This window comes from Tyto alba, unplaced genomic scaffold, assembly GCF_018691265.1.
Source record: "Tyto alba isolate M040663 unplaced genomic scaffold, T.alba_DEE_v4.0 Super-Scaffold_14, whole genome shotgun sequence".
Classification (NCBI taxonomy): domain Eukaryota; kingdom Metazoa; phylum Chordata; class Aves; order Strigiformes; family Tytonidae; genus Tyto; species Tyto alba.
Genome location: NW_024881276.1, coordinates 19,398,010 through 19,420,336, shown reverse-complemented (window position 1 = coordinate 19,420,336; position 22,327 = coordinate 19,398,010). Strand labels below are relative to the sequence as shown.

The 22,327-nt window shown below is 34.6% G+C and overlaps 1 protein-coding gene across 10 annotated transcripts in view; it reads left to right on the top strand.

Annotated features, from left to right (window-relative positions):
* DMD (dystrophin) overlaps window positions 1-22,327 on the top strand; it is a 1,076,492-nt gene that overhangs the window by 308,069 nt on the left and 746,096 nt on the right. For all 10 annotated transcript variants that reach the window (XM_042788288.1, XM_042788292.1, XM_042788293.1 and 7 more), the window contains 2 exons: window positions 9,268-9,391; window positions 15,912-15,999. In XM_042788288.1, the coding sequence (XP_042644222.1) occupies window positions 9,268-9,391; window positions 15,912-15,999 (212 nt within the window). The remainder of the gene's footprint in view (window positions 1-9,267; window positions 9,392-15,911; window positions 16,000-22,327) is intronic.

Genomic DNA, 22,327 nt, shown 5'->3' with positions numbered 1-22,327 from the left:
TACATAGACATCTGAAGTTGGATTTATCTAACCCCTCTTTGACCATTCTAAAAGTAAGGTTTCTAGTTTAGCCTTACTATTGAAGAATGATGCATATGTGATATAAGTAGAGTGATTCACCCCCTCTTTCTTAAATTGAATAACTACGACTCCTATAGAAAGTGTGTAGACTAAGTAACTTTGTTAGCTAAATTTGAATGAATTGAATCTAATCTTCAAAGACCTGATTTGGAATCTGTCTTTTTGACGTATCCTAGGTTACCATTAAATAATAGCGAGAGTTATATTTTGGTAATATATTCCCAAGCACTCAGAATAATGACTATTAGCAGACTCACAATTCTTGAATTTATTCAAGGAATTGTTAGATGGCAATGTTTCTACTTAACAGACATTATATTATTCTTGTCAGTGTTTCAGTGGTAATGTGAAAAGGTCTCAAACAGGATCGAGGTCCTGTTGTCTTTTATGCAAGAGTTATCCACTTTTAAGGTATGGTCCCTGCCATGAAAATATTGGCATTCCTAATTTTGAAGTTGAAAAACTAAGAAGGAAAATTTATCTGAAATTTTAAAGTATTTCAATAATTGGTATTTTAAAACTTTTCACTTTTTTCCAAACAATGTTTTAATAGTGATCTTACTTGACATAAATATAAGGAAGTGAATTGCAAGTCTGCTGTTATAAAGGAAAGCATTATCATAGCTAAAATTAAATGAATGAGAGTGATTTTTTTAAACATATATTTTACCATTCTTCAAGAAAGTTGTTTCCATAAATAGATATGCATTATTACAGAATTGGAGTCCAATTTGCCACAGAAGTTCCTCTCATCTACTAAGTATGTAGTATTAGTCTATATTTTCCTTCTTGCTCATATTCTTTTGATTTGTCTTAATAGTGAAAGTAAAATTGTCAGGGTAGAGCAGACTACAGACTTCTGAGCTGTCATGTAAGGAAACTACCAGAGGGCAGGAATTATCTGGATTATAGGAGCTATTTATGTTCAGAAATACCTTGTATTATACAAACTTAGAATTGTAAATTCTTTAAGTATTTTAGATGTCTGTGTAAAGTATTGCAGCTAGCAAGGTTTTATATGTTTGACAGATCCGTGTACAGAAAACAGGATATATTATCAAATATGAGACTATGATTCCTTGCAGCTATGCTATTGGCAGATCTGCTACCAAATTTACAGAATGTTAATGTTTTTACCATTGCATACTAGGTTTCAAGAGGTTTTGATTTACATTTTATGCTATCTAAAATATACTCAATCACCATACAAGTTCTGTTTAATTTTTGGATAAGAGTCAAGATATGAACCTTGGAACAGTCTGTAGTTCTCAGTCTTTGCCTAGGATGTCTTGAGATAATAGAGTAAGCTGTGGTTTCTTATATATATTAAAAATCAGAGTCCTTTTCTTTGCTGCACAGGTTAGATTTTTATTTTGATCTGGTAGGAAAGAAAGCTGCATTCTAGCAGAAAGAAGGGAGTTCATTGTTTAATACACTTTAATATGGTATAGCTAGCTGGAATATTGCTTTGTGTGCAGGAGTTACAAGATTTGTTTTAACAGTTCAGTCATACCATCATATGAGAACTAGTTCAGCATGACTGTTCACTGAATACCTATGAGTGCACATATAATATGGTAATGTGCAAAGTAAATGATGTTAGAAATGTCCACAGCTGTTCAGTAGGATGAATGAAGGTTATATTATCTGAATGGAATTTTTCCATTTAGATAATATTTTTGGCATTTCTAACTGAACAGCCAAAAAAAAAAGACTTATGTACCTTTCCTTTCTAGAAAGTTCAAATGGGTGTTCCAGAGCAGGAGAACAAGTCAATAAATAGCTTCAGAGAAACACTTTGAGAGGAAACTTTGGGGAAGGAGTTTCAGCTTAGAATGATGGTTATTTTGACTGCTTTTATTAGAACATGAAAATGCAGTCTTAGAAATTAATACATTTCACAGTGTGCTGTTGTCTCTGTCCAGCATAATAAATTTATATCGAAAATAAGCATAAGAATGGGAAAAGAAAAATAATCTGGGTGCTCATCTGAAATGTCTGTGTGCATTGGTAACTAGACACCAACGAAGAAACAAAGCCATAATACTGCTTATCTTTTGTTTTTTTAAATAAACTAAGAGAATGGGGGTTCTCAACCTACCTCTCCTACATCGTTCTATATTGTATGTGTGTGTGTTATATTCAAAATTTTCTCTGAGCACTTAATGACTAAGGGTTGATGGTTCTGTACTGCTTAGTTTTTGTTTTACTGAAAAAAACCCGCAGCAATTATTGAATGCTTGCCAGAAGCTTCTGAAGGTGCATAACCAGATTGTGTTGGCCTCCTTGCGCAGTCACAGTGCAACACACTGCATGCTATTGCCTGGTATTTTGGGTATTGGGGGAGAAAGGCACATTGGCAGTTGAGGCTTTTTTGAGGTGGTGAATAATGCTTCTACATTTTGTCAGCTTCTTTCATGTGTTCTCAAGATTTAGTCAGTGTTGTTGCTGTAAAAGAGTATGCATGAAATAAGTGCACCAGGCTCCACTGGCATGTGTTTGGAAAGATTCGTGCTCCAGATTTGCTTTCCTGTGATCTAAATGTTTTAGAAAGACTATAGGATGTCTTAAAGATGCACTGCAACTGCAGCATCAATTGTCAGGTGCTTAGTTTCAAGGAGGAAGAAAGAATAGTTTGGATATTCTGTGAATATTGCTTTAGTGGACTGTGTAAGAGTACAGTCTCCAGCTACTTAGCTGAGGAGAACCAACAGATGGCTAAGACTGAAGCATCAAGTTTTCTAGAATGCTTTTTATTTTTTACAATTCCAAGTGCTTTGGAAGGATTAGAAATATGAGAGTCTCCATTTATACTGAAGAAACTAGGGAAAAGCGGTTTGACTTCTAGACCAATAGCATACACAGGAGTGAACATTACATTTTCATTGCCCCAGTACACTGTGACATAAATGCATGGGAAAGAACCTGTTGATTTTTCTCTCCTTATAAAGCAACTTTTTACCTTCAGTGGTGGAAAGCAGAGATAAGAAACAGACATTCCCCCCCTCCCCCCCCCCCCCAAAAAAAAAAGTTTGAAACTACCTCAGAAATAATGCTTCAAAATGTCAGAATAATTCAGACATGTGCTAAATTCTGTTACTGGTCATAGGGATTAATTTGAAACTGGGAAGGAAAACATAATTGGAGCTGTATAATAACGGTCTTGAAAGTTAGGCATTAGGACTAGAGATAAATGTAACACAGCTGAAGTTTTAGGACAAAAAAAAAAAGTGGGAGAAAGGGTTGCAAGATAATGTTTTCATTTTCATGGTATTTACGTATTCTGGGAAAAACAGGTCAGTTGTGTAGCATAGAAAAATCTGAAAATTACTCTGTTCACAGTAGGTTTTTAAATAGCAAACAGGTTAAAGCTGCTTAACATTTAATTTTAACATACTTATAATATTAATTTTCTTAAATAATGTCCAAAGATACCTCTCTTTGCCATTTATTAAAGAACTTTGTACATGCTTCCTAATGTTTCCAAGGAAAGTCTATTTGTCATAACATTGTTATGGATATAATGTTAATCCTCAGATTCGAAAGAGAATTTATGCCCTTTGAAGAGAAAGACATGTTAAAATAGGATAGTTGCTCCATCTAGTGTTTTTTTCATTTAACAAGTGTTAACAGCAGTTTTTTGAAAAGAGAGTAGCCTTCATTTCTTTGAAAATTATTATATTTGGGATTCAAATGCTTCACTACTTAAAAAAGTTTGGATTCTTGTAGAAAAATAGATCAAAGGAAAACTTATAATGACTTATTCAAAATGGTTTTTGGATAGTTACTGTTTCAAATATCCCATTGCTGGCCAATGAATTATATTAGTCAGAAATAAATGCTGAATGTTTAGGACATTTACAGCAACTCCATTGGGCTGTTTGACCCTTACCCTCTTACTGAAATGCAGCTTTTTCTCTTGTATTGTTATCTAACATTAATTAGCAAATCTAAAAAGAGGAAAGCCATGTCTTCAATTTTCCTGGTGGTCTTTGGTTTCAGTGTTGTATCTCTGTAGCCAGTGCCAGAGGAAAGGAAAAGCTGGCTGAGACACAAAAGGATAGTTTTTTGTTGCTTACAGGAGGAATAATTTATTATTATAATGTTATATATATAATATTATGGTATAATTTAGAGTGTAAGAAGTATGTGTATGTTGAGGTCTGTAAACATGGACACTTTATAATTTAGTGGTCCTTGGGTTTTATGCCTTTATCTTGTTTGTGAGGTGATAAACGGCATAGTGACAAATACACTGAGAAATACATATTCTTCACATTTGGTGTCTGAAATTATCTCCTGTATTATAGGAGTGGTACCAGCTGGCACTCAGTGGAAGGCATGATGACTGGATTTAAAACTACTTTACATCTCTAGCCATTGGCTGTTTGCTGAAGTCAAATGGTGTTAATAAACATACTCTACAACAACCTCTAGATTTTCATTTGCCTTAGCTGTGATTTGCTTACATGAGAGAAATGTAGTGGATCTATCAGAATTTCTGCAAAGCAATCCATGTTACAATTCAGAAATTACTGCTCAGGCTGGGGAAAATATGGTTACCTTACCAACGGTAAGATGGATTGTTCGCTAAAGAAAGAAAACTGTGAGGCTAATAAGATGATACTAGTGAAGTTTCTGAAGGAGACTTAAACTTGGGATCGTTCTAACATTTTCTTTGATGCCTTGGCATGCATTATCAAAATGTGCTGATCGTAATGTTGATGAAGCTAAACTGATTAGTATCACAAGTGTAGAGGAAGGTCCAGAATGTCGTTCAGAAAGGAAATAAAAGTATTTGGGGACTGAACTAAAAAATAGTAAGGGAAAAATATTTATTAGAACAAATAAACAAACTGTTGAATTAGGACATAAGAACAAGGCTATTTATCAACTAACCATTCATCAGCTATAAACATAGAGAAAGACACCAGGGAATTAGTTCATCATGGAATAATTCTGCCAGTAGACATTGTATACTGTGAAGTTGTTCTTTCACGTTTCTAGGCAGTGAAGACCTACAAGCTGAGGAAGATGGCTGGTGAGCTGGTCATTTCAATCCAGCCATGGAAATGCAGCAATTCAGTAATGTGGTTTTTGGATCAGTGTTGTATCATTCTCTGCCAGCAAATGGTCTTATGTCTGCCCAAGATACACAGTGGTGACATGCCCCGTGTGGCTTTGTCTGGGGAGGGAAGGGAGAAAAACAAATGAGCAAAGGAAATTGTGAGGCAATTTCTATCTGTTGAACGAATGAAATACTGAAACCTCTGTCTAGTCACGGTAACAGTAATGTAGTAGCAGCTTCAGGATTAAATTAATTTAATTTAGAGAAATTATTATGCACTGTGATGGCCACATGACAGCAAGGTAATTCACAACTTGTGTTCCTAAGTGAACTTATACATTCAAGTTGTTCATATAAATATGTGGAAGGTTAGTGCATGCACATTACTTCACTGTCATCATCTTGCCCTGGTAGTGTGTAAGAAAAGGTAAAATCATGAGTTTAAAATATAGCATTGTCTTTTGCTAGATGAAGTAGGCTGTTAGAACCACAATAGGACAAAAGGTTTATAGTCAGTCAGCCCTTTGATTATTAATGAAAACTGCATTTGTTTTTATTGTGAAATATAAAAAATTTAATGCTTGATGCTTGCTGTTACTTGGTGGTTTCCAGAAAGTATTTGATTAGACAGGGGCCTCGTAGTAGAACTTGAGTATCATACTCTGCTGGGTAATTAGGTCAGAAATTCCATGCACAGAAAGAGAAAAACAAAATGGAACTAAGTTGTGAAATGCCTTAAAGGTGAGGTTTATCATTTATTTAATACAGAAAAGGAATGGAAAGATAGAACAAGGAATCATTTTTGAACAATTACATGTGATGATGTCAGCAGGAGAGTTTGAATGGGAATCTGAAGTGGCCATATGATTCAGAAAATCAATTGGGGGGGGGACTTCCTTGAAAATTTGAATGATGTGGATTAAAAATGTGAAGATGTTTTTTCAAGCATGCTCTGGAGTAAGAAGAGACTGTATTTTAATCTGGCAGACATATGCTGGCCTGTAGAGAGAAGGCAGTGAGGGCAGTAAAAGATAGCATCTCTCTTGTGGAATAGCAGAAGGAAAGACTAATTGGAAAGTAAACCATGAGTGCTACGTAAAGAGAAAATCCTCTGCTGCAGGTTGAATTTTTAGGTGGGGAGCAAGATAATGTCCTTGCTAAAGTGAGGTAATTATTTAGAGTAATTGTCTCAAGTGATTCAGTTTTAGTGTCTTCCATGGATTTATTTTAATAAATTCTGTATGCAGTCATCTTTTTTGGGTCAGAGGGGTAATATTGTGTTACTTTTTATGTCAAAAGTATTGTTTTACTTAGGAGATTTAAAGACTGTATTGATCCATTGATATCAATCTAGAGTTAATATAGTTTGTAACTGCTGCTTTGCCCAGAAAGAAAATGTCCAGTCATCATAGTGGAATGATTAAATGACATATTCTACCTGTATTTCCTGCTTTTATACAAGCTGAACATGAAAGAGAATACTTTTTTTCCAAAGTAATTGAAAAATGTCTTTATGTTAACGATATTTATGTGCTACAAAAAGCTACTTAGAATTAACTTTCATGTCTTTTAATCCTTTTCTGCCCACTCTTTATAGCCCTTTTTTGGGCAGGAGGTTTTGTGGAGTTATATTTATCTCCAGAAGAAACTGCAAGTGACAGAGCAATCCATTATCTGAGATCAGCTCTGTCAAGATGCTGTCTGCTGTGTCTAATACTTAACCACCATCTGATGAATCTCTGGGCCATGTGATGTGTTCCTGATTATTTTGTTCTACTATCAAAAATGTCCCAAATTCTCCCTTTCCTCTTCCAGGGAGGATGTTGCAGAGGCAAGGGCTAAATTCTATTGCTTAAGAAATGAAGAAATGACCACTGATGAACATTTTGCTCTGTCAGTTTCCATCCTATACCAGGCTAATGCCAGGCTGTTCTTCAGAAAGTTGGTCTCACTGGTCCTACTTATCTGCAGCTTGAGAATGGAGAGAACACCAGAAGTAATATAATTTTACCTGCAGCCAAGGGATTTTAGTACTGAGGGACTGGTAAACTCTTCTTCATTGTTATCAGATGTCTCATGTTCTGTGAGATTAACAGAGATTAACAGTATATTTCAAGAATCACAATTGATTTAGTGTCACATACGATCAGAAATAAAGGCAAAGTAGGAAGCTCTTAACTGGCAGTGCAGTTCGATTTCAGGGATTAGAATCTGGTACCAGTGCAAAGATTCCCTGAACCATCCAGGAATTTTCTTTTGTCTTCCACCTCTGAATTTTTAATTCTTTATAAAACAAAAATCTTTGCACCTTCCATTACCTCACAATCATATTTTCCTCCTTTCATGAGTGTTCAAATAGCATTATTAGGAATTGCTTTATCAAAATTATTCCTAAAAGTTTATAATTTGACTATAGAATGTTGGGCTGGGATTAAGGCAGTGTGTTATTTTTCTTTCTTCTCCTTTCATTATTTATTACTCAGTTTTTCACACTGTGTTGTTAAATGGAGTCACAAAGATCACAGTGGAGAAGGAAAGGGAGGCATAAATATTAGATCAAACATGAAACTCTTCTGTTCAGTTTTCATTTCTGTATATGTAGATTTTTATAGCACCTGATTTTACCTTACATCCTTGTATTTTAGTCCTGTATATCTGCAGTGTATTTTTATAAAATAATTAATTCCTCCACAGATATTATTGTCATTCACGTTCTTGTTTTTAGTAGATTTTCAATGTTATGTAAATGATACAACCTATATTTACAAAGCAAAGTGAAAGATACAGCTCATTATTTTTTTCTAGGTCTTCCTGTTCTATTGCTTTCATTGTATTTCTGCAAAAGGAAAATCAGTTACAAATTAGATATAAATATTAGAGCATATTGTGCAATAAAGAAATGCACTCCAGAATACAGTGTGGTTCAACTGAGAAGATTCATTGTCTCAAGCCTCTTGTTTTAAGAACTACAGTAGTTAATGAATCACAGTTTCATTTTTCTACACATCAGTAATTCAAATATCTGCATATGGTAACCTTGATTTTGAGGTTCTACCTTCTGAATAGATAACAAAAATTAAGATGTTTTAAAGGAGTTGATGAAAGAATCCAGACTGTAATAAAAATTACTCTACAATAAAAACTATTTTAAAAATACATAGAGTGTTGAAGACCTTCATTTGCAGTTTCAAAAGTTTTAGCTATAGGTAAATCAGAACTTACTGTTGATTAGTAATTACATTCCACAACTGAGTCAGTTGGAAGAGACTCCTTCCTAATGGTCACTCTTCCTGCTTGAATATCCTTCATAATGTTGTCAGCACAAGTTGGGACGGAAATCTTGCAGGTATGAAGGCTGCATTTGGCCTGCCACATAGGCCTTACATCCTCAGCTGAGACAACAGGACTTGTGGTACTCTCTTTTCAGAGAGCTACTTGTTTCACGTCTTCCAAAAACATCAGCTTGTAAAATTAGAATACTTATTGTGAAAATTGTTGCATCTGTTCAGCTGTCAAATGAGGGTCTTAAAAATGAAAAAGGTATTGCTATGTTTCCAATTTTTAGTGTGAATAGTTTTATGAACTATCTAATGAAATATGGGGGGGTTTAAAACTGTCTATTGCTGAGAGAAATTGCTGCTTATTTGTTTAAACAACCAGTCAAACATGTTTACTGTCAACCTGTGGTATACTGAAAACATGGACTCCAGCACTTGAGAGTGCAGAAATCATTTATTGAGACAAACATTCTGATTATATGCTTTCCAAAGAAGGGGAGGCCTCTTCTTTCTCTCAATGGTATTTTGTTCCCACGTACAAATAGAAGGAAGATGAGTCTTTTTCAGCTGATGTCCAAAAGTCTGAGCCAAGTCCTTATGTTTTACATGAGGTGTTTTTTGTTCCCAGGACCCGATCAACCTGTTCCCTTTCCTGGGTGCTAATCTGTGCAGCTCATTTTAACCCGTAGTTACCCTTTGTTCTTTTGTTCTTATTTTGTACTGCAGAATCTCACATTGCCGATTCCTCTGCAGTCCGTATGTTTTTCATCTCCCACATCAACCTTATTTTCGGAAACTTTGTGGAAATGAAATGTCTTACTGCACTTCTCTGTCTCTTAGGTTTGACTCCGACACAACAGAGCTCCATAGCTGGATGACCCGCTCAGAAGCAGTGCTGCAGAGTCCTGAGTTTGCAATGTATCGAAAAGAAGGCAATCTCTCAGATCTCAGAGAAAGAGTCAATGTAGGAGAAAGTGCTCATATATATGTCTGTTAGTTTGTATTAGCTTGTCAAAGTGCTTTCAAAGTCCAAGTTTAAATAAGTTTAGATGTAGACTGACAAGCATTGATTGTCCATATGTCCAAGAGAAATTTGGAAGTGCTCAGTATTTCTGTGAATTTCAGATTTTGGCACCAAAATTGCTACACAGGCTGCCTGAATACAAAGATCTTTTTTTATTCATACGTAGTCATATTTAATAAAGGTATTCTAGATACATTAAAGTCTTTGGTAAAGTTGAATCAAAGCCTATAGCCTATATATTACTTCTTAAATATGCATCATTATTCTATACTAACAGCTTAATTTGATATTATACGTGCATAAATTGAAGAATGTGTGAAACATCATCTTTTGGTGCATGGTAAAGAAAATCTGTATGTAATTCTTTTTACAGCATTGTAAAATATATCTGAAAATCACCAATCTTCCTTTTTTTTTTTTTTTTTTTTTTTTTTCCCCCCTCTACCATGCCTGAACTAAAACCAGTTCTTTTCTTCTTTTGTCAAAATGAATGATTCTGGACTGCTTAAGGAGTACCTCTGTTTGTGTTTCACAGACTGAATTTAACCCTTGAAAACTAAACTATTACAAATTCCCTTCCATATTTAATTTTTGTAGAGAGGTGAAAAATACCTCTTCTCTGTGTAAGAGAAAGAGAAGTTCTTTTTATAATTAGCTCTTATAGTATCAGAGTATATCATGGAACTTCATTAAAATATATGGTGATACATACTCCTAGAAAAGAGATGGAACAAAGTTACTGTATTGAAGCTAGTTTTGCTGCTGTTTTTTCCCCCTCTGCTTGTTTATCATAAATCAGCTATGATAAGATTGAGGAACACAAAATTTTCTGACTGTAGAGATACAATTTAAAATTTCATGTTAAATCATAGAATTTTTTTCAGTAATTTTAATTTCATTGTTAATGTCATAATATTAATCCTGTTAAGTGTCCATTAGAATGTAATATCCTGAATTTAGTTCATGGCACCACTTCATGTTATGTGAAATATATATAAATATATGTGTATATATATATAAAAAGAAATATGTGTAAAATGGATCAAATATACAGAGAAGATTTGATGGCTTCAAATTCCATGACATTCTTCCATACAGAGGTAACAGGATTCATCTAATACATAAATAGATACACAGTTAATCATCTGAGTGCTTCAATCTTCATTGTAGGTAAAATTCAAAAAACAAATTAAAAAAATGCTCATGTCTCCCCTTCATGTATTCCCATTTTGAGGAACATAACGATTTCAAGGATGGCAAATTAGCTCATCTTGACCTACATATTATGCTGGATACCTGCACTATCAAGTTTCTTTAACCAGTATGATGTTCCACCTCTTATTGTCAGTTGCTAAGATTTCTAAAAGCATTAAAGGATCCAGGAGCCTCCTTCCTTCCTTTCTCTGCTTCCAAGGAGGTGGTGATTGCTGCAGATAAAAGGGTGGAGGTAGGTGAACCACAGACCTTCCTTTGGTCCCAGCTGGAGCTCCTGGCAGCTCTTGTCCTGCCTTTGTTGGTGCTGAGAAAGAACATTGGGGCTGGGAGGCCATTACCTACCACATTTGTTCAAATCTCATTTAGATTGATGCAAACACACATAATACTGGAGGAAGAGGGAGGGAGGGAGGTAAAGGAGATGTAGAATTTGACCAGTACATGGGCATTGTAGAGTTTAAATTCAAGACACTGCAGATAACAGGAGATATTTCAGATGTTTCTTTGACTTCCTTGGAAACTGAACAACTGGATGTTTAAGATATCAATTTCCAGCTTCTTTACTGAAAAGTAGTGCAGAAAAGGGATCTCCTGTGTATTGAGGGGTCTGAGACAAACCAGTAACTCTACATAGAAATAAGAGAAATGTACATGTGTACTTCATTAACATAGAAAATATTTTTAAAGACGGAGTCTAGTTCTGATTTCATAGAGTATCGCTGCTTTTAAAATGAATGTTTTATTGAGAAAATCAAGTTACAAGTAGAAGTTTCGAGATGTTTTAAGGGTGAAAACAGTCTGATTACATGTATTAATTTGATAGGAGACAACTCTGAAAGATGGCACGTGACAAGTACTACATGGATTCTGTCTTCAACAGTTTTCAGTTAATGGAAGTCCTTGTACGTGCTTTTCAAACAGGAAAAGGCCCCAGGTTCTTTAAATGCCAGGTTTTAAAGCTTGTCGTGACTTGATTTTTTCTGGTCTGGTCTCTGTCCCCATCCATAGAACTGGTAGCCAAAGCAGGAAGTACTGTCTAGTTCACTAATTTGAACAGTTTTATTGTTGCTTGTTAACACTTTTTGTTTCTAATTCCCACAAAATAAGCCTCAAATCAATGGAAAATAAGATAGTGTGGGGTTTAATATATTATGATCTAATCTCTAGTAAAGTTATAGAAGATGTATAAAAAAGATAAAATGCCAAAAAGGAAAACATATGTTAGTGATAACTGAAAAAGATTGTGTTGTACTGACATGCGTAGTCATACCCTAGCAGTGTACTTCTACATGCATGTGTGCAGCCATGTAAACATGCATGCAGAAGTCTCATCTTACCCTTACTGGCTGCCATTTAGTTTTCTCCCTATATGATAGTATATATATTGGTGTAGCACAGAACACCTGTGCTTGGTTGATGTCAGATCTACCACTTATTGCCCACCATGGTCAGTGCTGAGACCTAGGGCCTTTTCCTCATGACTTTCTTTTCTGCTGTTCTTTTGAGGACAGGTTACTACTTGGATGATTTTTTTTCTTGTTCTTGCAGCTTTCTCCTACTCATAATTTTTTTTGCATGAGGGGTCACTTTCTTATGATATAGTGGAAGTGAATCTGCTATATGATAGAGGGATGCAGACTTCAGAAATGACAGCCACAAGAAAAGCTTTTTTGCCATCATTGATGATTCATCAAGTCCAAAAGCTTGCTTCCATCCCAGCTCAGAGGAGGCCTGGGGGAGACAGAGCCAAGAGCAGGCTGTATGAAATGCACCAACTGCATTTGCTAAGCCAGCTGCTCTTCAGATACTGGAAGGAAATTAGCCTTTGGCAGCTGTATTATGTAGATTGAATATATTAGACATGCACAAAAAGTCCATTCCTATGTCTGGGGAGAAGCAAAACTATTTATAGCCTTTCCCAGCTACAAAAGAAAGATATTTGCCTTACCTGGCTGAGAGACTGGATGCCATAAGTATAGAAGTTTAATTGTAGAACAACCATACTACTCCTAAATAATAAAGACATCCAAACATTAATGCCATAAACATCCTTATACTGCATCACACTGTTAACATTTTCCAGTTAGTATGTATATCTTTCTAAAAACAGAACTAACAATGACTTGGGCCTTTTTTGTTTTTCTTAAGCCATAATGAACATTCAGTTTTGCAAGTTCAAATATATGAAGGTTCAATTGCAAATAATTAGAACTTCCTAGTTAGAAAATCCTACTTAATAATAAGTCAGATTTGAGACTATACATCAATAAACTGGAAATAAAACTCCTTGAAGCAGCACCTAGAAATTTATAATCAAAGGTAAACATATAAGTAACAGATGTAAGGGAAAATGTCAGATATTCCAGACAATTATATTTGTTCTCTTTGCATTCTCAAAAGCCCCATTCTCATTTGTTCCTTCTGTTTTAGTGACCTTTTTCATACATGCTTTGGTGGGCCTGGATATTTGAAAGCTGAATCACTGTCAGAGCCAGTGATGATAATGTTGCCATCTCCAGCCCTTGGAGGCAACTGATCAGAGGCACAGGAGGTCAGGGAGTCCTGCTACTATGCATCCTTTCACAGAGCTCTCAAAGAACAATGTTGATTTGATATGAATAACATCCGAATTCGTCAGACCATCAGTGTTCTCTAGGTTATGAAGTCATTAACTGCCAAGTAAAATCTCAGGGTCAAATAAAACGCTTAGCATTGTGGAAATAGCATCTTCACCTTTGGCTGGCATTTTGCTAATGAATTTTTAGTGTTACTCAATCAGTTAAAACTAGGCTATTGTACATTTGCATTACCAGCTATGAAAGAGTCCAAAAGATAATCAATCCCTGATTGGACAAAAGCCTGTTAAGGTAACTTTTTTTTCTCATATTGGTGTATTTTTTCTGAAAAATCTGTATAAAGAACAAAAACACAGTCTTTTCTCCTTTGGCTAGCATTGTGTTTTCTGCATGTAAGCATATGTCTTCCTGTAACCAGTGTTAGACCTTGATTTTTATAATATATGCCATTTACATAAAAATGAATGGAGAAAAGTAATTGACATGAAGTCGGATATGTACCAATTTTTTGTGTTTATTTAAGGGGTTCATATACAGTGCTTGTATTTTCTGTCAGTACACATAGTATATTACTGGATACTGCCACAGGCTTCGGTGTCGTATCACTTAGATTTCAAAAAGCAAAATTTTAGTATATTTTAGGGGTTTTGTAATGCTTCATTTGTGCTCACTGCTCACTACTACTGTTGAACATATGATAATTACACATCTGGCATTACAGATGGAGTAAAATTGTTTTCAGTATATGTTAGTGTTGTAAAGATTCTTCTGAGTTCTCTGTATTTATACTCATTCTAATCATACCTGGCATTATAGACAGAGTAGCATTAACTAAGATTCTATAAGAAACTTTGCAACTCTGTAGAGAATTAATAGACTTTTTTTTTTTTTAGTTTGGAAAATATTTAAGTTGTACAGTAGAATGGTAGATTTTATTGATCTACAAAAATTATAAATAATTAATACAGTCATCTTTAACTCATTGGGATTAAACTTCATAATCTTTCAGTGATAATATAGGCATATATTAAAGATATGCTTATGAAACCCAAAATAATTTCATCCTTAATTCATCTCTAAATATTCTTTCTTTATATATTTTATTTATACAAAATTGTATTATTGAAAGTGTTTGACAGAAGCTTTGGCATATTGTTAGAAAGCCTGCTGTTTAATCATTTCTATATGCACAAATGAATGGCAGTTATAAGTAGGCTGTAGAAATGTGTGAATTTAACTGAAATTTGTCTCTAAAGTTCTGAGCACCTCCTCACCTAGGAAAGTCTTCCAGGGAGCTACTTATTAAAATGAAGATGTTTTATGCATCACAATTTAAAAGTTATCCTAAGTGAATTTATTCAGAGGTGTTTATATTAATTCCTCCTAAGCATAGCAATCTGTTTGAAAAATAAAATTTTCAAATGTAATTGTATAAGGTTATTCTACTGAATGCATTCATAGACATTTACTTGAGGTTTCTTTCCAGTTGTAAGGAACCTTTTCCCCAGCGAGTCAAGTCACACAGAGTATACCTTTGCTGTAGAAATTTGGTGATTGAGAAGCCTAGCAGGGTCAGTCAGAATGAGAAGCCACAGCCAGGGTTGTGTATTATCTTTCCGTACACATCATGTAGGATTTGTGGTGGCATATCCTTTCTATGTGTATCTGCTCTGGTGAAGTGAAGGACTCTGATTTATGGGAGACTGTGTCGCTCAGAATCTACGGGAGGTATAGAGTCTGGGTTTTTTGGTATCAAACTTGTTTGTGGCCCCATGCTGCTTCTTTGGGCTTCTGATTTAGAGCTTCTAAATTATACAACTGAATTTGTTTAAAATCAATGGAGTGACTTCATTATGTTAATTATGAGACAGCATTGAGGGGCTGTCAGATCTAAAATTATTTTACTTTCCATCTGTATTGCTAACAACCCAAAATTAAATTAAAAACTTAGATTGCTACTATATCCTGAAACTTTAGCAGCTAACTTTTACTCACCATTACCTGCTAGCCTGAATGAGGGTGAGAAATTTTTGAGTATGGAGAAGTGAATTGAGAGTATTAGATACAATACACAACTAGAAGCCTGTGTTGATTCTGGAGTGCACTCTCATTGTTAATTAGTAGCTCATATATAGATGTCTGCTATATATGATCATACATATGTTAGATATCTACTTTAATCTGTATTTTACAGGGTTTGGGTTTTTTTCCAAACAGAAGAGTAAACAATCAAATGGTATATGGATTCAATACTGTAGTATGCTTTGAAACCCTGTGATTTGGTTAGCATGCTCAATTCTTGCTGTTATCATGACAAATGAGCAAATTTATTCTTCCACAAGGAATTTCTGCTGAACAAATATTTTTATTCTGAAATATTGGGCTTTGAATAGCTCTTAATTTGTATGTCTTATTTGTCTGTAAAATACTGAAGTATTTCATTTGTCAACTCTGTTGTGTTCTGATTCTCAGTTTATGTATTTGACTTTATGACTGACTCACTTCCTGATGGTGTGTGGTACTTGCTGCTTTCATTACAAATCGGGAGGCTGGCAGGGCAATGTGACAGGCTAAATGGTCTCGAAAAATCAGAAGACATCCCTAAGATTAATTACTTTCATCTTCATAATCTCTCTGTTGAAATACTCACCTTTCCTGTCATGCTGCAGGCCATCCAGCGAGAAAAACCTGAGAAATACAGAAAACTGCAAGATGCCAGCAGATCAGCTGAGGCCCTGGTGGAACAGATGGTGAATGGTAATTACATGGGAGTTGATTTAGATAATCTTCTTAGGGATTTGATAAATGCACAGGTTCATATTTATCACAAGAATTATATTAGCAAATACTGTCTAAATGGAACAGTAAAGTAATATTGCCTTATATTTCTTCTATTATTTCTGAATGTTAAATTTGTTAATTAGAAGAGAAAAAAAACTTACAACTTTAGTGCCATGAAAATAAACATGTGTAAAACTTGTTCACAGTAATGAACTGTATATTAACAATCTGTTCTGTGAAGACTTAAGTTATAATCTTATTTTCTGAGTATGCTAAGCTTTTGAACGTACATTAGCTCCTCTGAGTTAGAAAGATCTGAAGACATTATTCTGAACAGTTTGAAAAAAGTGCTTTCTGACTTATACAATGTATGTTTTGTAATATATACCTATTGATGTAATCTTCTGTATCATAGAAAATAGAACATTTTATTGGATTTTGGAAGAGATTTTTGGCATTCATCTTTTCAAAGATAATAAATGTCTAAACTTATACAACTGTTGAAAAAGGCAATTAGTTGCAAGTTATTTTTATTATTGATTTAAAAAAAAAATGTTATGTCATTCTTCTGAACTTTTAGATATTTTTAAGGAAAAAAGAAAGACCAAAGAAAGGTAAATGAAAGTAAAATTTTAAGTCATGCCATTGTCCTTGATATTGAAGAATGTCTAACTTTGTAATAAAATATTAAACACCGGCCAACTTCTGTCATACTGATATGATTACCAGGAAGAGAGATGTTGAATGCACTGAGTTTCAGAACATATATTTTATATTAAGTTGTTATAACGAAGAACCAAGAATTTAATTGCTAAAGTAAAATGCTTTGAGTTTGAGGCACTGGCTGCCCAAGCTAAACAAATTTGATGGAATCCTAAAAGCATCCTGCTTAAGTATGAAGGTATAATATTTTAAAAGTGACCATATTTACTGTGTGGGATATATTTAGTTATCATTACTGTAACTACTATTCCAAGTGTTCCCTTCCCAGGCTCAGTGAATAGACTGAAGGGAGTCTGATAACATCTGCACCCTTTTTGAAATAATTTTGGCAGTTTTCCATGGCTGATCATATAAAAAATTCTGACAATTTTTTGGGACATGTTTTCTGCCTGGGAGATCTGGTTGTACAGGACTTTTAAGGCAGTATTTGAAATTTGTGTGCTGCCATACCAATGTTGTTGTTTTGGACGGAATTTGTCTCAGGCACATTTAGCAGGGCCTCTCTCTTCCTTTGGTCAAATGCAGACTTGCACCTCAAGAATTCCATCTTCAATTTCTTTAGACTACATAGTACTTTCTGGTGACCAATTTCAGTTTTAGTTTCAGAACTCACTGGCATGTTATATATTACATTTTTTGGTACTGTACTACCTACCATGCCTAATATCAAGTAGATAAACCTTCTGTCTTAAATATTTTCATGTGGGTTTAACTCAAGGTTTTCTTTTTTTTTCTCCTTCAGTCCAGGGTTCCATGCTTATTCATGGTTTATAGATGTTTTGATCTTGTCTGTCACTAGATGGGCACATAAATATTTCCAGTATCTCCCAAATCACACCCTTTTTTAGGAAGTAGTCTTCTAGTTGAGGTGTAAGCAGAAGGTAGGCTAGCTAAACCAACATGACTTTATCTGTTCCCTGTCAACTGCTCTGAGCTCTGTATCATGACATATATTGTGATAGTCTTGACAACAAGAATATTCTAGCAAGGATGACAATTTAGTTGCCTGTGAGAATGAAGATCCGTTTTTGTCATGGTTTTAGGGAAGAAACAATTCCTTTGAAAAGAGAAACAGTTCCTCTCGACTTGAAGCCTAAAATTTTTATGAGACTTTCAGCTACTTCACTGCTACAAAAGCAATTTGAAGAATAGTGTATGAAATGATTAAATAATGCCGTAATCACCACCAGGTGGGAGCAGTAGAGAGTAGAATTAAATAACTAACATTAGTTGAGGAGAACTGTAAGATGATTTTAACAAAGAATTTGCAAATGGAATATCTTGCTAGGTGTTCAAAATTATGCTTTGGATGTAGAGGAAGTTACCTGTCATGTTCAGCCTTTGTACTTTTAAATGAAACAATTTTTATTTTTACAAGGGCATGTTGTTGTTGTTATTATTATTTTGTTTATTTATTTTTTCATTATTATTTATTTGTTTTTACTTTATTATTTATTTTACAAGGGCATTAGGATGAGGGGTAATGGCTTTAAACTGAAAGAAGTTAGATTTAGATTATATATACGGAAAAAATTCTTCACTGTGAGAATGGTGAGGCACTGGCACAGGTTTCCCAGAGAAGCTGTGGCTTCCCCCTCCCTGGAAGGGTTCAAGGCCAGGCTGGACGGGGCTTTGAGCAGCCTGGTCTGGTGGGAGGTGTCCCTGCCCATGGCAGGGGCATTGGAACTACCTGTTTTTTAAGGTTCCTTCCAACCCAAGCCATTCTATGATTCTGTGACTTTATCTGTTTTTTCGCCCAAATCATTGTGATCTAATGCAATTGTGATTAATTGTATTATCTCTAAATTGCTATTGAACTAAAAGATATGTAAAAAAAGTCACTCAGCTTTAAATCTATATCTCAAACTGTAATAAACTTATGATGCTCAATATTTTCCACAGTAATTTAACTAAGTTTCTTTAGTCTTTGTATGGCTTCTGAAAATTAATTTTGGACATACAGATTTCATCTCTAGTATTTGATTTTATTTTTATTGATTGCTGAATTCACTAAGAGGAAAGGATATAGCGTAGGAAAGTTTTGCTGAATATCTAAAACAAGCTTCAACAGAGCAACCTGACTATGCCCACATACCTTCCTCTTCTAATGATGGAAATCTTTTCCATGACATAGGAAGGAAGAGGAATTAATGTGCCTTTATGGATTTGTGGGAGGCATGCCGTTTAACATCTGTTGGAGGGAAGATGTGTTACGTTATCTTGAATGAAAAACCTTTTTAACTACCACAATTCAGAAATCACAAATGTGATGCTCCCATCGCTATTCTGTGTGGTATTTTCTTTAGGGAAACCAGTCAGTGATACAATTGATGATTGTCATGCATTTGCAGTTTATTCTATATTTAAAAGACTACACAAGGCAAACAGATTTAAGATGCAGTTCAGTTGTGAAGTCAAGCAATGACAATGTTAACTGCACTGTTACTTTTTACTTACTGTGTATCAATATGATCTGGACTAATAATGATTAGACTCTTAAGATTCCAATTATGCTATTACTAAATTCTTGACTTTACTTATATATAAAATGTGCTTCCTCTTTGCTCATAAACAAGATTATGAATGTAACAGATGAAGAGTGTAAAGAAATGAAGACCTCTGGTGAATTACAAAAGAGAGTTCAGAACAGTGGTGAATTTCATTGTTGTATCATTTATATTTATATTCTTGCTTTTATTTTTACTGTGATAGGAGGGAGGAATAAGTAAAAACTAGGATTCAAATTCTGGAGCAAATTGTGTTGATTTATTTAGGGTTTCACTTATTTGTTCCTTAGCACAGAGGAAAATATTCTGAGGAAGTGTATTTATTCAGGGCCCTAATCTTGCATTACATAAATGTTTTCAGCCATTGTCATCAAAAGTATTTAGCACTAGAAAGAACTGCTATCTCACACAGTGTAGCTATTCTTGTGTTAGTAAGCAGTGTGTCTGGACATCACCATTTGAAGGACCTTTCCCATCATGGGAAAGCATTGATGCTTTTGGTGCATAATGCTTTACTCAACAACTCTTCTTCTACATGGGCTGTGCTTTGCTTCTCCTTGTCCCTGCTTTTAAAGTCTGCTGACTACAGTCAGTGAAAACTTACATCTTCTCTTTACCAGTGCTTCTAGGAAAATAATTCTATTCTGTTTTTCTTTTCTAAATTCTATTCTAAAATAGAATAACAAATCTGTTGATGCATGAGTAAAGCATCTTAGCAGTTTGAGTGGACACTTGACCATTATAGTAATTTAGAATAAAATACATAGGATATCAAAATGAACAATCAGAGAATTTTGACAGGCAGCATTAAGGTGAATACAAATTAATTTGTTGTGATAAAGCACATAATTGTTAAATGCCACTATTCTGTGGAAGAAATATATTATCTTGAGTTACTATTTTACATACACTCCTGAGTCAAAAGCTATAAAAACACAAATAGTATTACATTATTCTATCATAGAACCATATCAAATGATAAATGCACTCAATAAGATATACTTCATATTAAGTGGCAATTCCAAAGTACTTACATGTCAGGTGCTGCTCAATTAAAAATATTCAGACACAATTTATTATATGCAGTACACAAGGTAATAAAATTAATGGATGCACTTCAGATAATGATCTGTTTCCTCTGGGTACTGTATATTTATTCACTGATAATATCAGAAGCTTTTAGAATACAAAATGTGAGAAGATTAGGAACCATTATTCCTAAAATAGTATTGTTCTACCAGAGAATGGGTTTTATAGTGTTTCTTTGCCTGCTTGTCAACTTTTGGTACGTCTTACTGCCATGAGTGAAGCAGAGTAACGGGATTGATGTTAACATCAGGAATGAAAGCTGGTGGTTGCTAAAGTTAGTGAAGAAATCAGAACTTATCGTGGAAGTAAGTTTCAAATTCTTGATTTTCACCAATTTAATGAGCAAATAAAAATGTTAAAGTTATGCCCTCATCGCATCAACTACTGAAGTAGTTATCAATTTGTCATTTTCAATGAGTTGGAGGACAAGTTATCTTCAAAATAAGACAAAATGCTGAAAACGTTGCACAACTGATTTCAAGTGCAAGTAATGGCCATTTTCTTATATCCCTCTGGAAATGTTACACTGATATCCGATAGACAACTTTGAGTTACCTGAGCAGACTGTGAATTAAGAGAGCTTTAAAAATGCATCCTATGGAGATTTTCAGCTGGGTCTTCCTTTCAGTAGGATATTGAGTTGCCTAATGGAGGTGCACCTCTGCAGTCTTTTACCAAACATGGCTCTGCACACTCCAATCTTATACTGTCCACTTCAGTTACATAAAGAGCGAAAGCACTTCTTTGCTCATCTGTGCACTTGTGGAATCACATTTAGATTCAAAGTTTAGATATTAAAGAAAATTGAATAATATTTAGTATTTTAACAAATTTAAATGTTATATTATGAGAGAAATATAAGTGAAAAGAAGAAAAGAGGATCTGATGAATCTAAATTTTCATTTGAAATACAGTCCTCTCTGAATCCCTGAAGAAAATACTAAAGTGAAAGGTATTATTATGTAAGGAGAATTCATGACTATACCTCCCCTGGTAATCAAAATCTTGCCTAAGGGTATTTTGGAGGCTGTGACAGCTGAAAAGAGAGGAAAGGAGGAATAAATAAAAGTGATATTTTTATATCTATTTTGCCAAACTCATAGGCAGTGTCTTCCAGGCTTAAAGGTAATCAAGAACACAGTGGCAAAGATACCTGCTCGCTGTTACGTGTATACAGCATTTTTATAACCAAAGCCACAACAGGACAGAAGCAGTTGTTGAAATACAGCATAGTTAAAAGCTTACCTTCTATATATGTGTTTGTTCTTGCTTTTGGTAAGATTCAGTGTCTATGTGCCTGGTCATCTTTGATTGTTGCTATTTGGACTTGCTATATCATTCAGGTTTATGCTGACTCTTCACATATTACTGTGTGGTCATAGGACATTACAATATAAGAAAATGTAGTTACGCATACCGCATCTCCAGATGCAAACACACACACACAAAAGACCAGATCACTGTTGGATTTTATTAAGGCTTGTCAAAATACTGTTTATCTCTTTCTGCTTTAAAGTTCATATTATACCTTTGCTCAGCCTTTAAACTGTGCTATCTAGTTTCCAGACTATAAAGTCTATGTATAGCTGCTACAGCCACCACAGTTGCCATTCTCTCCCAGTAGTACTGGGCTTCCTATCTTTCTACGTTTTTGCTTGTACATTTTGAAATCATGTACAATTTACTGGGCTAGGGCAACATCTCAGAAACAGAGAGTGTCCAGGGAACTGCTATCAGGTACTGTGCAGTCTGTTTCCAAGTGTGCTTTCCAAGTGACTCTGAAAAGAATAGCCATGAGCTGAATCCAGAATAGGATTTGACAGAGAACTATGTTGCTCCACATCAGACATGATCCAAAATTAACATTCAGTGTGGTTTACCATATAGCATCCATTATAGTAATTCCTTAGAAAATGTTATTATAAAAAATTTCCAATCCTTTTTTTTTTTTTTTTATTTAAGACAATTAGCTATAATTAGGACTC